General features: G+C 41.9%; 2 protein-coding genes across 9 annotated transcripts; one reads left to right on the forward strand and one right to left on the reverse strand.

The window, feature by feature from the left end:
* The first annotated feature begins 135 nt into the window (after positions 1-135).
* Positions 136-4,972, forward strand: REXO4 (REX4 homolog, 3'-5' exonuclease). The gene is made up of 8 exons (XM_058853289.1): positions 136-354; positions 802-1,160; positions 1,431-1,583; positions 1,749-1,942; positions 2,328-2,416; positions 2,648-2,722; positions 2,985-3,059; positions 3,657-4,972. The coding sequence occupies exons 1-8, from the start codon at positions 160-162 to the stop codon at positions 3,768-3,770; spliced, it is 1,254 nt and encodes a 417-aa protein (XP_058709272.1). The 5' UTR covers positions 136-159; the 3' UTR covers positions 3,771-4,972.
* STKLD1 (serine/threonine kinase like domain containing 1) lies at positions 4,260-16,397 on the reverse strand. Of its 8 annotated transcripts, none has more exons than XM_058853279.1 (19): positions 16,292-16,397; positions 15,699-15,794; positions 15,200-15,244; positions 13,811-13,885; positions 13,085-13,189; positions 12,843-12,913; positions 12,111-12,226; positions 11,637-11,749; positions 11,380-11,540; positions 10,822-10,952; positions 10,118-10,201; positions 9,340-9,456; positions 8,662-8,796; positions 7,652-7,780; positions 6,722-6,859; positions 6,032-6,160; positions 5,625-5,762; positions 5,223-5,302; positions 4,260-4,396 (listed from the first exon to the last, which is right to left on the reverse strand). In XM_058853279.1, the coding sequence occupies exons 1-19, from the start codon at positions 16,304-16,306 to the stop codon at positions 4,334-4,336; spliced, it is 1,941 nt and encodes a 646-aa protein (XP_058709262.1). In that variant the 5' UTR covers positions 16,307-16,397; the 3' UTR covers positions 4,260-4,333. The 8 variants fall into 8 exon arrangements, with proteins under 8 accessions (XP_058709262.1, XP_058709265.1, XP_058709263.1 ...); XM_058853282.1 differs by having other exon boundaries at positions 15,699-15,831; positions 16,292-16,365; XM_058853280.1 differs by having other exon boundaries at positions 11,380-11,513; positions 16,292-16,352.
* Positions 16,398-16,442: the final 45 nt, after the last annotated feature.

A 16,442-nucleotide genomic window follows, 5' to 3' on the forward strand; every position in this document is an offset into this window, starting at 1 on the left:
CCGGAACCCGAGCGCAGGCCGGCGTTCCCCGCCGGGGCGGTGCGGCGCTGTGCCGGTCCCCCTGCGGCAGCGCCGGCCCGCTTGGGACTCGCTGTCCTCCGATCCCGGTCCCGATCCCGGTCCCGGTCCCGGTCCCGGTCCCACCCCGCTGACCCCCGCATGGCCAAGCAGAGTCCTGCGGAGCCCCAGGCGGCGGGGCCGAGCGGCGCGTCCCGCGGGAAGAGCAAGAAGAGGAGGAAAAAGAGGAAGGCCCTCGGGGAAGCGGCGGCCGCGTCGAAAGGCCCCGGCATGACGGCTGTGGGCCCCCCCCGCAAGCCCCAGGAGTTCTCCTCCAACTGGAAGGCGCTGCAGGAGGTGAGGGGACCGGGGGATGCGGCGGGAGACAGCCCCAGGGAGCTGGGACAGGGGAGCAGGGGCCATGCTGGTAGTGCCTGAATGCAGCTCCACGCTGGAGCTAACTCCGAGTGAGGGCAGCGACACCTCCACTGCCCCAGGCTGCTCCAACCCCGTCTAACCCGGCCTTGGACACTTCCAGGCATCCAGGGACAGCCACAGCTTCTCTGGGCAGCCTGTGCCAGGGCCTCCCCACCCTCCCAGGGAAGAACTTCTTCCCAATATCCCATCTAACGCTGCCCCCTGGCAGTTCGAAGTCATTCCCTTTGTCCTGTCACTCCAGGCTCTTGTGAATCGTCCCTCTCCCCCTTTCTTGAAGGCTCCTTTTAGGTACTGGAAGGACAATTCTCTTTTCCAGGCTCTTCTACTTTATCTTTTTCGCTTTTTTTTTTTTTAATGTAATTTTAGTTGCTGAAACAAAAGGCAAATAACTCCAACAAGCCTATCTCTACGGGTCAAACAAACACCAAAAAGAAGCAGCCACTCAAAGCAGCCAAAAGCCCAGAAGTCCCAGCAGTCAATGGGAATGGGAATGTGGTAAAGGCCAAACCCACAAATAAAATGGACAATGGTTCTGCTAAAGCAAATCCTCCTTTGGCCAAGCCAGAATCCAAGGGGGTTACAGCAAATAAGAACTTAAATGGCACCAAAAGGAATGGGAAAGGCTGCAAAGAAAAAAAGAAAAATGGCATTGTCGTGAAGGAGAAGGATGAGCTGAAACATAAGAGGAGGAAAGCTGAGGAACACGTGGAGCAGCAGCCCAAAGAGTGAGTATTTCAGGCAGCAGCCCTGGATGTGAATATTTATTTTGGGAGGAGCACAGAGAGGTACATTCAAAACAGCTTCACTTTTCCAGACTAAATTCTGAATAAGACACATTTTGCCCCTACTTCTCAGACACAGCAAGAAACCTGCAGAGGTGCTAGTCATAGACTTAATTTTAACAGGGTTTATCTCTTGCTTTAAAAAGTAAACCTACTTTTTGTACAACAGACATCAGATTGCTTGTTAAATGTAGTTAAATCTGTTCCTCCCAGGGCTGACATCTGGTTTGATGACGTTGATCCAAAAGATATTGAAGCAGCAATAGGACCTGAAGCAGCAGAAATTGCCAGAAGGAACCTGGGACTTGAAACAGAGCAATCCCAGTCCGTGGAGCAGGTGCTGGTTAAGGAAAAGGCTTTTGATGGGTGAGTGACATTCCAGGGGGAAGGATGGCATCAGAGGTGTCAGTGAGCACAGTGAGCTCCCTGCATCTGCTGCCAGGCTTTGCCCTGTCCAAGTCAAGGTGTGAACCTTGTCAGCTCCAGCTGGGCCCTGCAGAGGTGTCCCCAAGCTGTGCCTTTGCCTTCCAGGCTGACCCGAGCTGTGGCCATGGACTGTGAGATGGTGGGGGTGGGCCCCAAGGGCGAGGACAGCATCCTGGCTCGGGTGTCCATCGTCAACCAGTTTGGGAAGTGCGTTTATGACAAGTATGTCAAGCCCACAGAGAAGGTGACAGACTACAGGACAGCTGTCAGTGGCATACGGCCTCAGAATTTAAACACAGGTACAAGGGGGTTCCTCCAAAAGGATTTTTAAAGAGGGAGAATTCAGTGGGTTGTCACAGAAGCCTCATTGGCTGAGCTTGGAACAGTTTGAGACTTAATTTGGGAAAACAAAATGCTGAGATTTAAGTTAACTTTAATGCTAAGAAAAATTGTAGGAAGAAGTGCTTTTATACAGTGATCACTAACACCTTGAAGAAATTAGCTGGTGGAATATGGTATTAAAAAAATAATTTCCTTTTCATTCTGTGCTCTTTATGGAATTCTCTATGTTCTAGCAGGGATTCAGTGTACTGTACAATAACTGCAGTCCCAAGGATACAGTTACTTCCCAGAAAAGATGAAGTGTTTGCTCATGGAAAGTGTTTTCTTGTGTGGCATTTTTAGGTGAAGACTTCAAAATGGTTCAGAAGGAGGTGGCTGAGATCCTGAAGGGAAGGATTTTAGTTGGTCACGCCTTACAGAATGATCTAAAGGTACCTTGAAAATGAAGTTTCTAATACATCATTCTGAATCAAGGGAACACACCTGAGCTCCTGGAAACTGGTCCTGTTCCAGCCCATGTCTGTATGAGCTGGGTCTTGTCCTTTCATGGGTTTAAAGTGTCTCTTACAATGGATGGGAGGAAACAACAGGCAGCTGCACATTCAGCTCTGTAAAGTTTCAGACAATAACACAAATTAGACTGAAAATGTGATTTCTTCTAGGTTCTACTTCTTGATCATCCTCAGAAGAAGATCAGAGACACACAGAGATACAAACCTTTCAAACAGAGAGTCAAGGTAAGAGACTGTTGGGAAGATGCTCAATTAACAGATTCCAGAGATGCTGACTCACTCCTGTGCTTGCTTTTACCTGACCCTGTTCCTTCTTTCCTACCTATGCATGCACAAATCTCATAATTCATTAATTATTCCTGATATTTCACTAGCAGAGGCTAAGATGTGCTCCTCTTTGAGGAACATAATATTTTGATATATCCACCCCCCTCTGTTATTTCAAGTCCTGTGAGACAGCATGGTTTATGATCTTTTCTGTCTCTAGAGTTCCAGGCCATCCCTGAAGCTGCTGTGTGAGAGGCTGCTCAATGTTCAGGTGCAGACAGCAGAGCACTGCTCGGTAGGTACCCCTTCAGAACATCCAGCTCTGGGTTCTGGATTGAGCCCAGAATGCTGTGCCTTCATCCCAGTGAAACTCAGCAGCACTGAGATTGTCATCTGAGCTTGCTCACTGTTCCCTCATTTCATAAACAACTTTTGTACAAGTCAGCACTTAATTCTGAATTATTGTTATTTTAAAATTCCCAGGGGAAAAGGTAATGATGATCTGTTTACCCTAAAAGCAGCATTCTGCACTGTTGCACTGTGGCAGGATGGATAAACAGTGGGAGAGGCTACAGCTGAACCTCAGCAGGTCCTTTATTTCAGTGGGCAGGAGAATGGAAGAGATGAATGAACTGGGGAAGCAAAACTGGGAGGGGAGCTCATAGGTCCTGTGTCAAGAGAATTTTGTCATTATGACTTTCCAGGTCACAATCAGAAATGCAGAGCATTGGGGTGGGCCCTGGACTCCAAATACACCATTTATCCCTTTCACTAGGCACAGAGCCTAAATGTAAAAAGAGATCATGAAATGTTAATTGGAAGGATATATTAAAATGATGGAAGATTTAGCTGCTTACTATCTCACATCCCTGTCTGGTCTGTTCTCTTTCAGATCCAGGATGCACAAGCAGCTATGAGACTTTACACCTTGGAGAAAAAGAAATGGGAAGCTGCTGTTAGAAACAAAGTAACAAAAAAAAATGTAAAACTTAAAAACACAGGGTAGAATCTTTCATCTGCAGCATTTGCTGGTTTGATGTCACATTCCAAATTTAGACATAAGTCAGAACTGACAGCAGCTACTTCATAAAATCAATCCAAAGTCAATCTGCAATAACCTGGAGGTACAGGAATGCTGCTGCCCAGGAAAGCTGCTGCCATCCCTCTGGATGATCCCTGACGCTGATGCCTCCTCCTGTGTTCAAACAACCTTTGTAACAAATGCCTACAGTTGGGAAGAACTTCATCAGTTAAATTTCTTCAACAGAAATAGACACTGAATAAGTAAAAAAAATTAAATTATGATAGATGAAGGAAGAAACTGTCATTGCTTTGTCAAAACTCCGAGGATTAAAATCTTTATTTCAAGTATGTTGAGGTCCACAAAGTGAGGTCTGCTACAAGGTGAATTCTTAATTATTGCTGTTAGTTACACAGTTGTGGTACCTAAACCAGCAGTAAATGCCTATTTATATATTAGTAATAGCCCAATATTCTTTTTTTCTGGTGTGAAGAATCTTCAAATGGAGGATCCAGGCTTTTGTGTACAGCAGTAGCCAAGTCTTGTTCTCAGACAAAGCGTTTTTCCTTCCTCAGTTTCAAAAGTATTGCACCCACCAGGGTCTGAATCTCCTGGAGAGAAATGTGGGAATTGTCAAACAGAAGAAGATCACCTTGTTCCTCCACTTATTTTTGTACTCATTTATTAATAAAAACAAAGTGTCTAACATAGGTCTTTGAAGTGGCTGCTGTTGTTACAACAGGAGAGGGAGCTTTCTCCCCTTCTGTGATTATTTTTTTCTGCTCTACCTTGTGACTGCTGTGTTCATTGAAGGGGTGCAGGCAATACCTGCAGGAGAACCTGGAGAACAGTTTGTAACTGTCTTTGAAAACAGTTCTGAAAACACATAACTAAAATTGGCAAAATTAAGACTAACCAGTTTTATTTGCTTGATGAACAAACCTAATTATTGATTTCTTGCCAGCAAGCCATTGCAAAAGAAATATTAATGTAACACATTAAATAGCTCTGATGACTTGGCTGTTTTTTCCCTTTTTCCAGTGTGACTACTTGGTGAAATTTCATGTAAATTAAATCTTCCCACAAACTGTCAGAAAATTTTTGTTGTTTTTTTGTTTATTTGTTAATGATGCCACTTCCAAACCAAAAATAAATTAGATATAATGTACTAATGGCTTTATTCCTGTAGGTTTAGCACGAGGACTGTAATAAATTAATGTAATGTTGCAAGAGACCAGAACATAATCTTTAAAAATTTCAGCATTAATAACAAGAAAAACAACTTTCAACCACTTGCTCTCAGTAGTTAGAACCATCCTTACAAGCTCACTCTTCACTCCACATGCAGCTAATCCTCTAAATTTCTGCACTGTGATCAAATCTCTCACCAGAAATAATATACTGATATACTTTATTGTCACAGAGACTTCTCCATACCGTGCTAAATGGAAACTGGAGTTTTATTTCAGACAGCAGCTTTTCCATTTTCTGGGACCTCATATCCAGCATAACTTCATCTGCAGTGCCAATAGACAAGAAAATGTATGATTATAGCACAACTGCCAGCAGAGCAGGAGCTAAAGGAGCACAGGGAGAGGACAGAGCTACACAAGGAAGAGGCAAAATGAGATTAAGTTAAAATGTTTTACCATCAGAGTGGTATTTGTTTGGAATAAATGGAATGAATTCTCAGGAGGATGAATTGGAACTCTCTCAGACACAATGTAAATCTTTCCTGAGAGCAGCTAACATGTCCCTGAGCTGCTCTTGGGTTTTACTGATTTTGGGGTTGGGAGAGAAGAGGACACTCAACAAAAGTGACAGCAGCAGCCATCTCACCATACTGAACCATCTCACTCATCAGCAGGCACAGAGCTTCTGCCACTCCTGGCTCATCGAAGTGAAGGTGATATTCATCTTTGATTAGCTCTATTCCACTGCCTTTTGAGTCCAGCAGAATTGCCAAAGCTGCAGTTTCTGCAAGGAAGACAAACACAGCTCATTGTAGCTGCAGACTGCAGGATCTGCTTCCCATCCCTTCACCAGCTGGCACATGTCACATTTTCAGGAAGTTGTGCCCATTATTTTCAGTCATCCTAAAAACTATTTTGAAGCATATTTGGGAACAAGTAGAAGACCAGATACGCAGCTGACACTGTCATGCAGGACAGAAATGATTTTAATGATTGTTTTCATGTTGGTGGAGCTGACTGATAATTAATAAAAGCAGAACTGCTGAATGTTACCTGAGAGCCTCACAAGGCTGGCTAATGCCAGGCAGCCATTCTTCACCAGCACTGCTCTTTCTGGGTTCATCCTGAGTGCATCCAGCAAAAGTGCTGCTGTGGGCTCATAGTCACTGTCAGTTAAGCAACCTTTAAAGAAAATAAACAAAACAGACAAAAAAGCACAAAATTTCAATATCCTCCAGGCCAAAAGAATAAGAGTCCTGAATACTCAGCTTACTCTGCTGATGGGGAATAGAAATGAGATTACTGAGGGTGCTTTGCTCAGCTTTTCCCAGTGGAATGATGGCACAAGGGCAGGCAGTAGGTAAATGTGACAATATTGCATGAGGCAGACATAAGAGAGTAGCAAGGATGGTTTCCTTAGTGCAAATTATGATGAAAGGGATTATTTCTTTTTTAACATGAAACACTGTTCCAAATCAACATAGGAAATTAGCTGCCCAGCAGTGGAATCCCCATTAGCAGTATCTGGTGATTTAATTGCTACAGCTCATCAAAAATGGCTTCATTAGGGAGTCCCATAGCAAGTGCAGGGAAGAGTGACCAAGAGAGGATGCAAGTTCCTAACTCTGCTGCCATCTGCAGAGCCTCCTCCAGCCGAGCAGCCTGGATTGCAGGATCACCACTGACACACAGACATCCCAGCCTTTTCCATGCCCAAGGGACAGGGAGGCTGGGAACACACACCTTGCAGTGCCAGTGCCCACAGGGCCGAGCAGGCAGACTCTGCAACGACTCCATTCTGGAGGTGTCTCCGAAGCACTGCACAGGTGACAGGGAGAGCACTTTCCAGCACTTCTTGGTCTGCATTATTCTCTGAATTACCTTAACAGAAAGGAAATGCACCAGGCAGAGTTATTTAATGAAGTCATGATATCATTGTATGTCAAATTATATCAGTAAAACCTTAATGGGTGTTGGCATTGGAATAAGGCAACATTGTTTTATTCTGGAGGGCAGCAGAGGGAAGGAATCAAAAATGTACAGAACCAAACCAAGTGCTACAGGACTAATAAATAATTCTGCTTATTAGAGAAAGCTGAACTTCTGCAGGAACTACTGTTCTTTGTCATTTAAATTATGCATAGGGATCACAGCAAGAAACCTCCAGAAATAACCACAGTTTTGACAGAATCTGGGCTGCAGGATGGAGATTCAGCTGTCCCATAAATCCAACGGGTAATTTGCTGCACAGAGGGAATAAAACACACCAGGTGAAACTGCACAATCTGTGCTTCCAGCCTTCCATGATGATCAGAACACCACAGACCTCTACAGAGTGAATATAAAATCAGGTCACATCTTGCCCTGAACAGCTCAGATTTGACACTTATCACATAATGGGTTGTTAAAAAACTCTGCATTAATTTTTATCTAATTTAACTCTGGATCTCAAAGTGATTGTAGCAGAGCTGCGGAAACAACTCTCCAGAATCACAAAATCAGATTGGTTTGGGTTGGAAGGAATCTTAAAGCTCATCTCATTTCAGCTCTCTGGAAGAAGAATGGGAGAAAATCCAATCCCAGTGACAGGAATGTCTGAACTCAGTTAAGCTCAACACTTGCTGCTCTTCAGTCACATGAGTGCAGGCACAATACTCACTGTGTTCTACTCACCACTCACAGTCAAGCTCCAGAGAACAGCACAGCAAGAGAAGCAGATCTTGTCATTATGAAGAAAGCGTCTTAAAATTGACAGAAGGTCTGGAAGCATTCCAACTTTCCTTAGGTTCTCCACAGATACTTCTGAAAACCACAGAAATTCTATAGAATCTGGTATTTTTGTCCCACTCACTGGCCTCAGAACAGGCAAGCACTAACCATGTTTAAACTGAGAGAACAGACTGGTAACATGAGCCCATCAGCTGGACAAAAGGAAGCAGGAGAACAGACCAAATTCTTTAACAAGATGCACTTAACACAGGTAATCCTTTCAAATGGATGCTTGGCCATCCTTTTTCCTCACAGACTTGGAATTCACAGAGCAGGAAAGGAACTGAGAGGGTGTAAATTACAATTTTCACCTTCTTCCATTTTAACGATTCAAACTAAGCTTCAGAATTAGGAAACACTGGATAAAAATAGTTTGGTCTTAGATGTGACCCCTTGTAATATGTTTTTGGGAAGATCTCCCCCTTGCTGCTAAATCCTACTGTAACCATTTCTAAAAGCAGTCTTTGATGACTGTTGAACTGACACTGAAAACAACTAAAAATATTATAAATACTTAGCAATTACAAGTTCAGAAGAAAAGAAAACAAAGTAGAGAAGTTAGAGAGAATGGTGTCAATTCATCATGGCACAGTCCAAAATAGAATTCAGGTTTTATGCCTTCATTTTCTCAAGCACTTTGCAGAGTTTGTACTTGCTTCCAAACCAAGAAGAAACATAGAATTGTATCTGTTAGAGTGGTCTTGTAAATCCCTGAAGTCTCAGTATTGTACCTTAAACTTTCAGGGTGTTATCAATATCTGGTCAATCTTATTAATATTACCACTATTAATTAATAATTACCCACAGCCATCCACACCTGTCAGTGATGTCACAAGTTCTGCACTGTATCTTGGATTTGTTTCAAAAAGCAAAAATAAATTAATATTCCCCAAAGAATGAGCAAGGTGACCCACCACTGGCTGCAACCATCATCAATAATGTGCAGAGCATTGAAAGGAACTCTTCATTTTCAGAATGTTTTCTCACTGTGTGTAACAGGCAGCTGGCCACTCTCTCATCCAGGGCCATCATCACCCCCTGTTCCAGAGCTGTCAAACATTGGAATAGAACAAAGATTTCAGTGGTTTTGAATGAAATCTGAACCCCCCCTTCCCTGCAATCAGCACAGGAAATCATTCAATTAACAGCATTTCTTCACATAAAATAAGCAAAAGTTACTTAAAACTTTCATTTTCTGAAATTCAATTCTTAGTATTTTGAAGCTTGTATCATTAGGTGGTTTTGGGGTAAATTTCCATGAAAGTGAAAAGCATAGACCACACTAGAGACCCAAAACCACTTTTATAGCTTAAAATTTAAACACCAAAACAATAAGAGTATTATTTATGCCCTCTAGCGACACTCTACATGACATGAAAACAAACTTGGTTGGACAAGACCAGTACCTATATTTAAAATTAACTCTTAACACAGATTTCCTGTATGCCAGTCCTGAAGGAAGGCCATGAGAATTCAGAAAGCTGCTTAACTTCCTTTAGTTCTTTAAATTTATTAAAATTGTTAATGGAGTAGATAATGGGTTCAGTAATCTTTACAAGACCCAGCAGAAGGAGGAAGTCTTAATATTGTACCTTGAGTAAGAATTTTGAGCAATAAAGTGCAGCTTTGTACTTGTAAATCCAGAGAATCTACGTGAGTCTTCATGGCAAGAGTGATCACTTCTGTGCATGTTAGCAGATGGGGGAATGCTGTGGGGGAAAGAAAATTTTTGAGAAAAGATTCCTGAATCAAAGAGAACAAAACAGAATGAATTGTTTTAATCTGTGTGGGAGATGTCTCCTGTCAGTTAAAGCTAAGAATAACCCTGAGTTTTAACATCACAAGCCAATGCCAGCATTAAAATGCTGTCAAAGGACAGAGAATTTTATAAATGATTTTACACAGTGCTATGAATAATTAACCTTGATCTGAAACCTTATTTTGAAAAATATGCAGTTTCTGGGAGAAAATACACAGTTTTTACCCTCACAGCTTTACCAGACACACAGGAATTAGCCATGTGTAGCTTCCTTTTGCTCTGCCAGCTCTGCAGCTCCACCAATTATATCAGTCATCCCAGGACTCCTGGAAATTACCTTCCTCAAATGTCACTTTGTTGCCAATTCAAATACCACAGGTTTTTTTCCCCAGTGCCCATTTTTCTTATCCAGTACAACTCCTCTGCTGGTTAACAAAAGCATGTACAGAATAAGAACTAACACAATCTCATCAGCTCCTGGTCTGGAGAAATAGGAAGGGTGCAATTTCATTCTCATTTATGGACATTAGAAATGTTTTCATCTTCCTATTATCTCAAAATGTAAGGAAGAAGAATAGATAAATAAATAAAGTGATCAAACAGTGCCTTACCACTTTTATCCTTTACAAATCTGGCAAGGTGCTGAATGCCTTTAGTCTGGACTTCTTCAATATCCCAGAAAGCCTGCATGAATTCTGAGAAACCAAGGAAATTCTTCCAACCATTCCACACAAACAGTTACACAAATTGCCTCTGTTTTGTGCAAGATGTGAATTCATATGAATGAAAATAATGGAATTTGGGATTGTTCAAAAGATAATATCTTTCCCCCCAACTCATTAAACATTTCAATATTACAAAGTGTTATGATTCATAACATATTTGGCATTATATATATATTTTTGGGACCTGTTGGAATATTAAACCAGATCAGGGATAGGAGCTTTAAATGCATTATTCCAATAGACTTTTCAGATTAAAAGAACATTTTCCTTACTTAGAAGGAAAAGAATGGAGCAGATCCTTTGTGGCATAAATTAGCAAATGTTACAATGCAAACAAAATAAGTGGAGCTCTCAAATTTTATGAGGAATGACCTCATAAACATTTAATTTAACTTTTGCAGTAGGAATGGCTGAGAATCTTAGGAATTTAGAGAAAAAGCTGAATAGTGATCCTTGCTCCAAAGAGTATCTCATTTTATTTCAAGTAAAATGACCATCCAAGAATTTATTTCCAAGTAGAATACATCCTGACTGGAAGGGTCTATTTCCTATGAAAATCACCTTTACATTAATCTTATTCTTCTTATTACCTAGAACACTTTCAACTCCTCCTTGAAAGAGCAAATCTGTTATTGTGGGAGGCAGAGACTTCTTCAGTTTTATTGAGGTGTCACCAGCAAAAATCAGGCATTTCTCAATAAACGGAATGGTGACCAGATCCCTAGAATTTTGAGACAAAAGTAGCACCAGTGAGGTAGAACTGGTAAGTTAGAAAAGAAAAAAATTTACAGGCATTGTTTCATTTTGATATAAAAAATGTAATATTACTTCTAGAGTAGATTATTTTTGACAGAACTGAAACATTTTACATCAAAACAGCTCAAGAAGAGCTCATATTGCACAAACCGTGCTTAGGTGTCAAGTTCAGGCTCATAAAATTGTGTATAACATGAATTCATAACGTAACTGCAAAAAGGGACACCTGTGCATCTCAGTGTCCACTCTGAATGAACATAACATCTTTAATAACTCAATTTGTTGAGACAAGAAGATAAGCAGTGTTAACCCTTTCCAACAGCAGTTAACCCCTCCTAGAGATAGGAGGGGTTTTGGACAAAATAAATCAAGAAAAGGCAGCCAGAACTCACCTTGCTGTGGGTCTCATGCTGGGTTCAATCTGCAGCATCATCAATAAAATTGGAAAGAAAGGCAAATAGCTGCTTTCTCCATCCTGCACCAGGTTCAGGACTTCCACAAGGCAGCTGCTGTCCCCTCTGATATCCTGCAGCAAGGAATTTATCTCTTCTGCCTGGGAAGAACAGAGTGTCAGAGAGCTCTCACACACTCCCAGATATCCTGATGAGCCCAGGAGCCTTTAAATCCCTAATGAATCACTCTTACACACATTCAGAACAAAGCAGCTCATCATATCAAGGAGGACACAGCCCAGAGACCAGATGTCAGATTTCTCAGTGAAAGAAAATCCAAATGTTTCTGGAGCCATCCAAGACTTGCTTTCTGTAGAAAGAGGAATCATATGGTGACATTGCTGACATTGTGCTTCCAAAAACTATAAAACACACTGTAACTAATGAACATTTTTCTAAGATGTTCCTGAGGACAAAGCTAAAGAGGATTCCAACTGTACTGATTGCAGAAACTCACACACACATCTACATTTTTCACTTGTGAACACGATTAATGCTGCAGACAACTGCCTATGAAAATCCTATTTAGAAGACAAATAGTTTAATGCAGAGAGAGGGAAGATAACTTTCCCCTCTTTCCTAATTTTTCTCTGAGGACTAAAACTATCCACCAGAACTGAAATCTTTTAAAAATACAGTAGGAAAGAAAAACTAGCAAAACAAATATCTACCTTCTTCCACTCTTATTTTCCATTTCAGCTCATCTTTCATAAGTGTTTCAGTACTGAAGTCACTTAGCATGAAGGATGCTTCACCAGTCACAAGGATGTTTGATGGCTTGAGATTTCTGCAACACAAATATTTCCTGTCAGCCTGTGAAATTAGAGTCTAATGACATATAATTACCAATTCCCTGCATCTTTAGCCCTCAGAAGGGTTGAGCTGGTTTTTGTAGTGGGCTTTTTGAGTGGGAGGAAATGGGTTTGGACATTTTTTGTTTGTGTTTTGTTGTTTGTTTTTCGGGTTTTTTAAAATATACAAGTGTCAATCAACCAAAATACAATAACTTTCCTCTCTAAACACTTTCAAATTTGTGCTTGGGACACAAATTTATCTGAGCATGGAATGCAAGGGTTGTCTCCTATTTAGATATGCAAACTTTGTCCTTCACAGCCAGCAAAATGTGAGCATTTACAGAGATGGACAATTTTTTAAATATTAAAAAAAAAAACCCAAACAAAAAAACAAGAGATAACAACTCAGTCAAATGAGTATTCCAAACAAAACTCAGGAAATAAGTAACTTTGGAAGTAAAAAAAAACCAAACAAATCTAAAGTCTGGAATTTCTACCCCCTACTTCTTCTATTGGAAGAGTAAAATTCCCTGCCTCTGAGCACTGTGCTGAACCAACAGTGTAAAGAATGAGGGCCAGTCAGACAAAGAGAACAAGATTTCTGCTCACCTGTGCCAAATATTTTGTTTGTGTATGTAAAACAAAGCATCCACCATCTGTCCCAGGAACTTCTGAACCACCTGTGGAGGGAAATAGACATGAAAGAGTAACTTTCAAGTATCTTTCAGAAGTGAGTTTCCAAAACCACCCTCCTGTGCTTTGAAGGTTTAGGGAGGATTTTCAGAAAGAAGGAATACCATAATAGCAACAAATCTCTCAGTTCAAACAGATGCCTCTTCTGTACTTTTTACCATGTCTGTTATCTTTTCTGACTTCTGCCTCTTTTCCTTGATTAGAGCTGAAAGATCTCCTTGGCCTGAGTGCTGCATTACCAGGCAGAGGAACAGAGATGAGACCTGCAATAAAACATTGCACCAAAATCGCTGAATTGTTTGCAGGTAAGAAAGACAAAACCAGACTGGTGAGTGTGATGTTCACAGTACAAAAGGGTTCTGAGATGATTATTGTCTCACAAAAGAGACAATGTTTAATTTCTTCCATTAAAATACAGTATGCTCATTGTTTTAGCACATAAAACAAACCACAACTATCAAGCATCTTATCTGAAGCTCTATAGGATGATTCAAATCAATTATACGTCCATAAAATCATCAAAGATTCTGTCCAAGCACTGAAGAAAATCTGCAAATAAATGAGTCAGGGCTTTCAGCTTCTTATGGTCCCCTATAGAAGGGTTTTTCATGCTGGTGTGAAAATCAGAATGGCACACTAATTCTGATCAGAACTGTGAGTCTGCCATGTGATGGGCTCCAATCCATACATATTCACAGGTTTTTTAGTGTGTGTATTCAGGAGCCAAAAAAAAAAAATTCAGGATTGTTTCAAATTAAAAAAAAACCAAAACTTCTTTTTTAGTATCTCACCCCAATGACCCCAAATTTAAATCTGTGAATATACTCATGTGCCTAGAGTATAAACCACACATTCCAGTTTAACCAATCCTGCTCCATTCTCACCTCATTATTCCAAGTCATAAACAATTCCTTGTAAGTACAGATGTTAGGGTGGCGGAGTTTTAGCAAGTCCATTGCCTGCATAGAAAAAGAAAGATAAAATAGAGACAGCTTTCTATAGCTACACAGTTCTTCCCTTTAACAGGACCTTAAATAATAACCCAAAGCCAGTTCCTCACTTCTTTATGTCACATTTCTGATCAAACTCTTCCAAAGTGCAAGCTCTGTTAAATATTTACATACACAAATGTGGAAAGAAGGAAAATATTTCATGCAGACTCTACTCACTGCTGCAACAGCCTTGTGAGATTCAAAGATACAAACTGATCCACAGGAAGATGATGTGTGAACCACCCCCTTCTTGAGCTCCTGACATCCAAACTTGAAAACATTTCTTAGAAAATAAGTCAGGATGATTTTTCAAGTGCAGCCATTATTTCCTGTAACCTCCCTGCAAGCTTGAACCTCAGCAAATACAATGGCACAAGAGATTTTTATCTCCTTGAAGGTGGTTTCCGTGCAGGGCTCTATCAAATCCTAATCACTTCAGCAAATTTGCTGATTATGTGAAAGATATAAAGAATTTAGGTTACTCTCCTGTAGTTGTGTTTGTGGCTGTGCAAGCACAACAGAAAAACTAAAAAGAGCCACGCTCCTGGATGGCACAACTGCATTTATTTTAATAGATGTATTTCAATATTTATTTCAACAGAAAAAATTGATCAAGTTTTACTGGTAATGCCATATTTGGTACAGAAAGAGGTCACCTCTCTGACCAGGATAAAACATCTGCACAAACATTTATTCTCCTCCTTTTCCAACTCCAAATGCTGTGCATACTGGGCACTGGGAGACTCATCCATCATGTGCTATTCCACATATTTTATTGAAAACATTTTTGGTATTTTAAGAGTATATCTGATGCTTCTTATTCAAGGCATTGCAATGAGTTTGCACCAAAAACAAACAAAAAAAAAAGTACAACAAAGGAGAAAACCATTCACAATAAAAAAGTCCAACTCTGAGAAATGAGCATATCATGAAATATGTTATCTAGACATCAAGTTATTAATAATAAACTACAAACAGACCAAGGTTCTACAGCTTAAAGACCAAAATGATGAATTTTGTTCTTTGGCTTCACAAAACAAATAAAAATTCTGAGAAAGAACTATCCTCTGAGAAGAGCTGTCCATTTGAATTTATATATTCAAAAATAAGAGCAATTAATACAAAACCCTGGCCTGAGCCCAAGCAGAGGGCAGAGAGCACACCTCACAAATAGTCCTACCTGATTTACTTATTATTTACTCAGCTAATCCTTGTAGACTTGGTTCTATCAAGACTTTGGTCTTTGTAAGTTAAGTAGTAAAGAAAAGACTGCACCAATACCTCCTTCAAGGCCGCATTTGCTTGGTGTTGGTCAATGCATTCAACCTGCACCAAACAAAAGATAGAGATGAGACAGAAATGCCAGGGAACTTCAAACCAAAACACTCTCATCAAGGTGACTGGACTGCAAATGACATAAAACTACAATGATAGGTCAAATCTCTAAAGTTTGGGGCAGTTTTGGTGTCAGGAGATGGGTAAGACAGAGCTGAAATATGTGTGTGACAGACAGTGCTTCTGCACTGTCAGAGCAGCAGTGAGCTGAGGTAAGAACACTGAGGGGTCCTAACTAGGCTGCTGCCCTTTCCCCACTTTGAGCCTCAACATTCCAGTAAACTGATTTGAATCTCCCATTTTCCCAAAAAGCAGCACAGTAAGGAGCAACCCTACTCTTACCCAGCAGCTGAGCTGCCCAGCACGGGTCTCCTGCTGCTATCATGGTGCCCCTGGAGACAATAAACATGCCCATTTCTTGCTTTCATAGCAACTGCCTGCTCACCTGCTTTATTGCATATTTCTTCTGGGCACCTTTGTCTGTTTTCAGTTGAGCTGCCAGCATCGTGCCCAGTGCCCCGGGCTGGAGCTGCTCCAGCACCTGCCGAGCACAGGACACACCCAGAGCACCTGCTCAGCTAGGGCAGAACAACCGAGGCAAAAAAACCCTTCCATTCACTTTTCCATGGAAACCTTCCAAACAGGGAACACCTCCAGGTTCCCATGGCAGGACTAGGGACACCCCCACCTTCACCCCAGCTCCTGAGAGGAACACAGGCCTGCCCTTCCCTCGTCTTCAGGACGTGCTGAAAACACCCCAGGACCATCCACCCCCCTCCAGGACCCCATAACCCACCCAGGGCCACTCAACCCCCACCTCTTATGGTTGTGTGCTGCTCCCAGGGGTACCAACACCATTTCTGTACCCCTCAGAAACCCCTCCAGCATCACTTAACCCACTCAGAGCTACTTACACCACTTCCCAAGGGTACTCACAGCCCCTGCCCTGGTCACAGACCCCTCCAGCACCACCTATACCCCCACAACGCTGCAGCCGCCCGCTTATCGCCGGGATGAACTTGAGCCTGGGGACAGCACCTGGTATTTTTCCATGGTGGGGACATAACCCGGCCTCCCGCGGGGCAGCGGCCCTGAGGGGTGAGACACCCCCCCCCACCCCTCAGGAGCGCCGAGGGGCGGGTCGGGGGCGGGTCAGGGGCGGGTCGGGGGCGGGGCCCGGCGGGGAGGC

Source organism: Poecile atricapillus, chromosome 20, assembly GCF_030490865.1.
Source record: "Poecile atricapillus isolate bPoeAtr1 chromosome 20, bPoeAtr1.hap1, whole genome shotgun sequence".
In the NCBI taxonomy this organism is placed as follows: Eukaryota; Metazoa; Chordata; class Aves; order Passeriformes; family Paridae; genus Poecile; species Poecile atricapillus.

Bases quoted from the DNA above. Each gene is read 5' to 3' on its own strand.
- STKLD1 (XM_058853279.1), bottom strand. The intron at 13,190-13,810 runs GTGAGAATGGAG...GTTTTATTGCAG, and splicing joins TTATGACTTGGAATAATGAG to GTCTCATCTCTGTTCCTCTG. The intron at 7,781-8,661 runs GTGGGTCACCTT...TGTGGTTTTCAG, and splicing joins GATGATGGTTGCAGCCAGTG to AAGTATCTGTGGAGAACCTA.
- REXO4 (XM_058853289.1), top strand. From the start codon at position 160: ATGGCCAAGCAGAGTCCTGCGGAGCCCCAGGCGGCGGGGCCGAGCGGC. The intron at 1,161-1,430 runs GTGAGTATTTCA...TGTTCCTCCCAG, and splicing joins GTGGAGCAGCAGCCCAAAGA to GGCTGACATCTGGTTTGATG. The intron at 1,943-2,327 runs GTACAAGGGGGT...TGGCATTTTTAG, and splicing joins GCCTCAGAATTTAAACACAG to GTGAAGACTTCAAAATGGTT.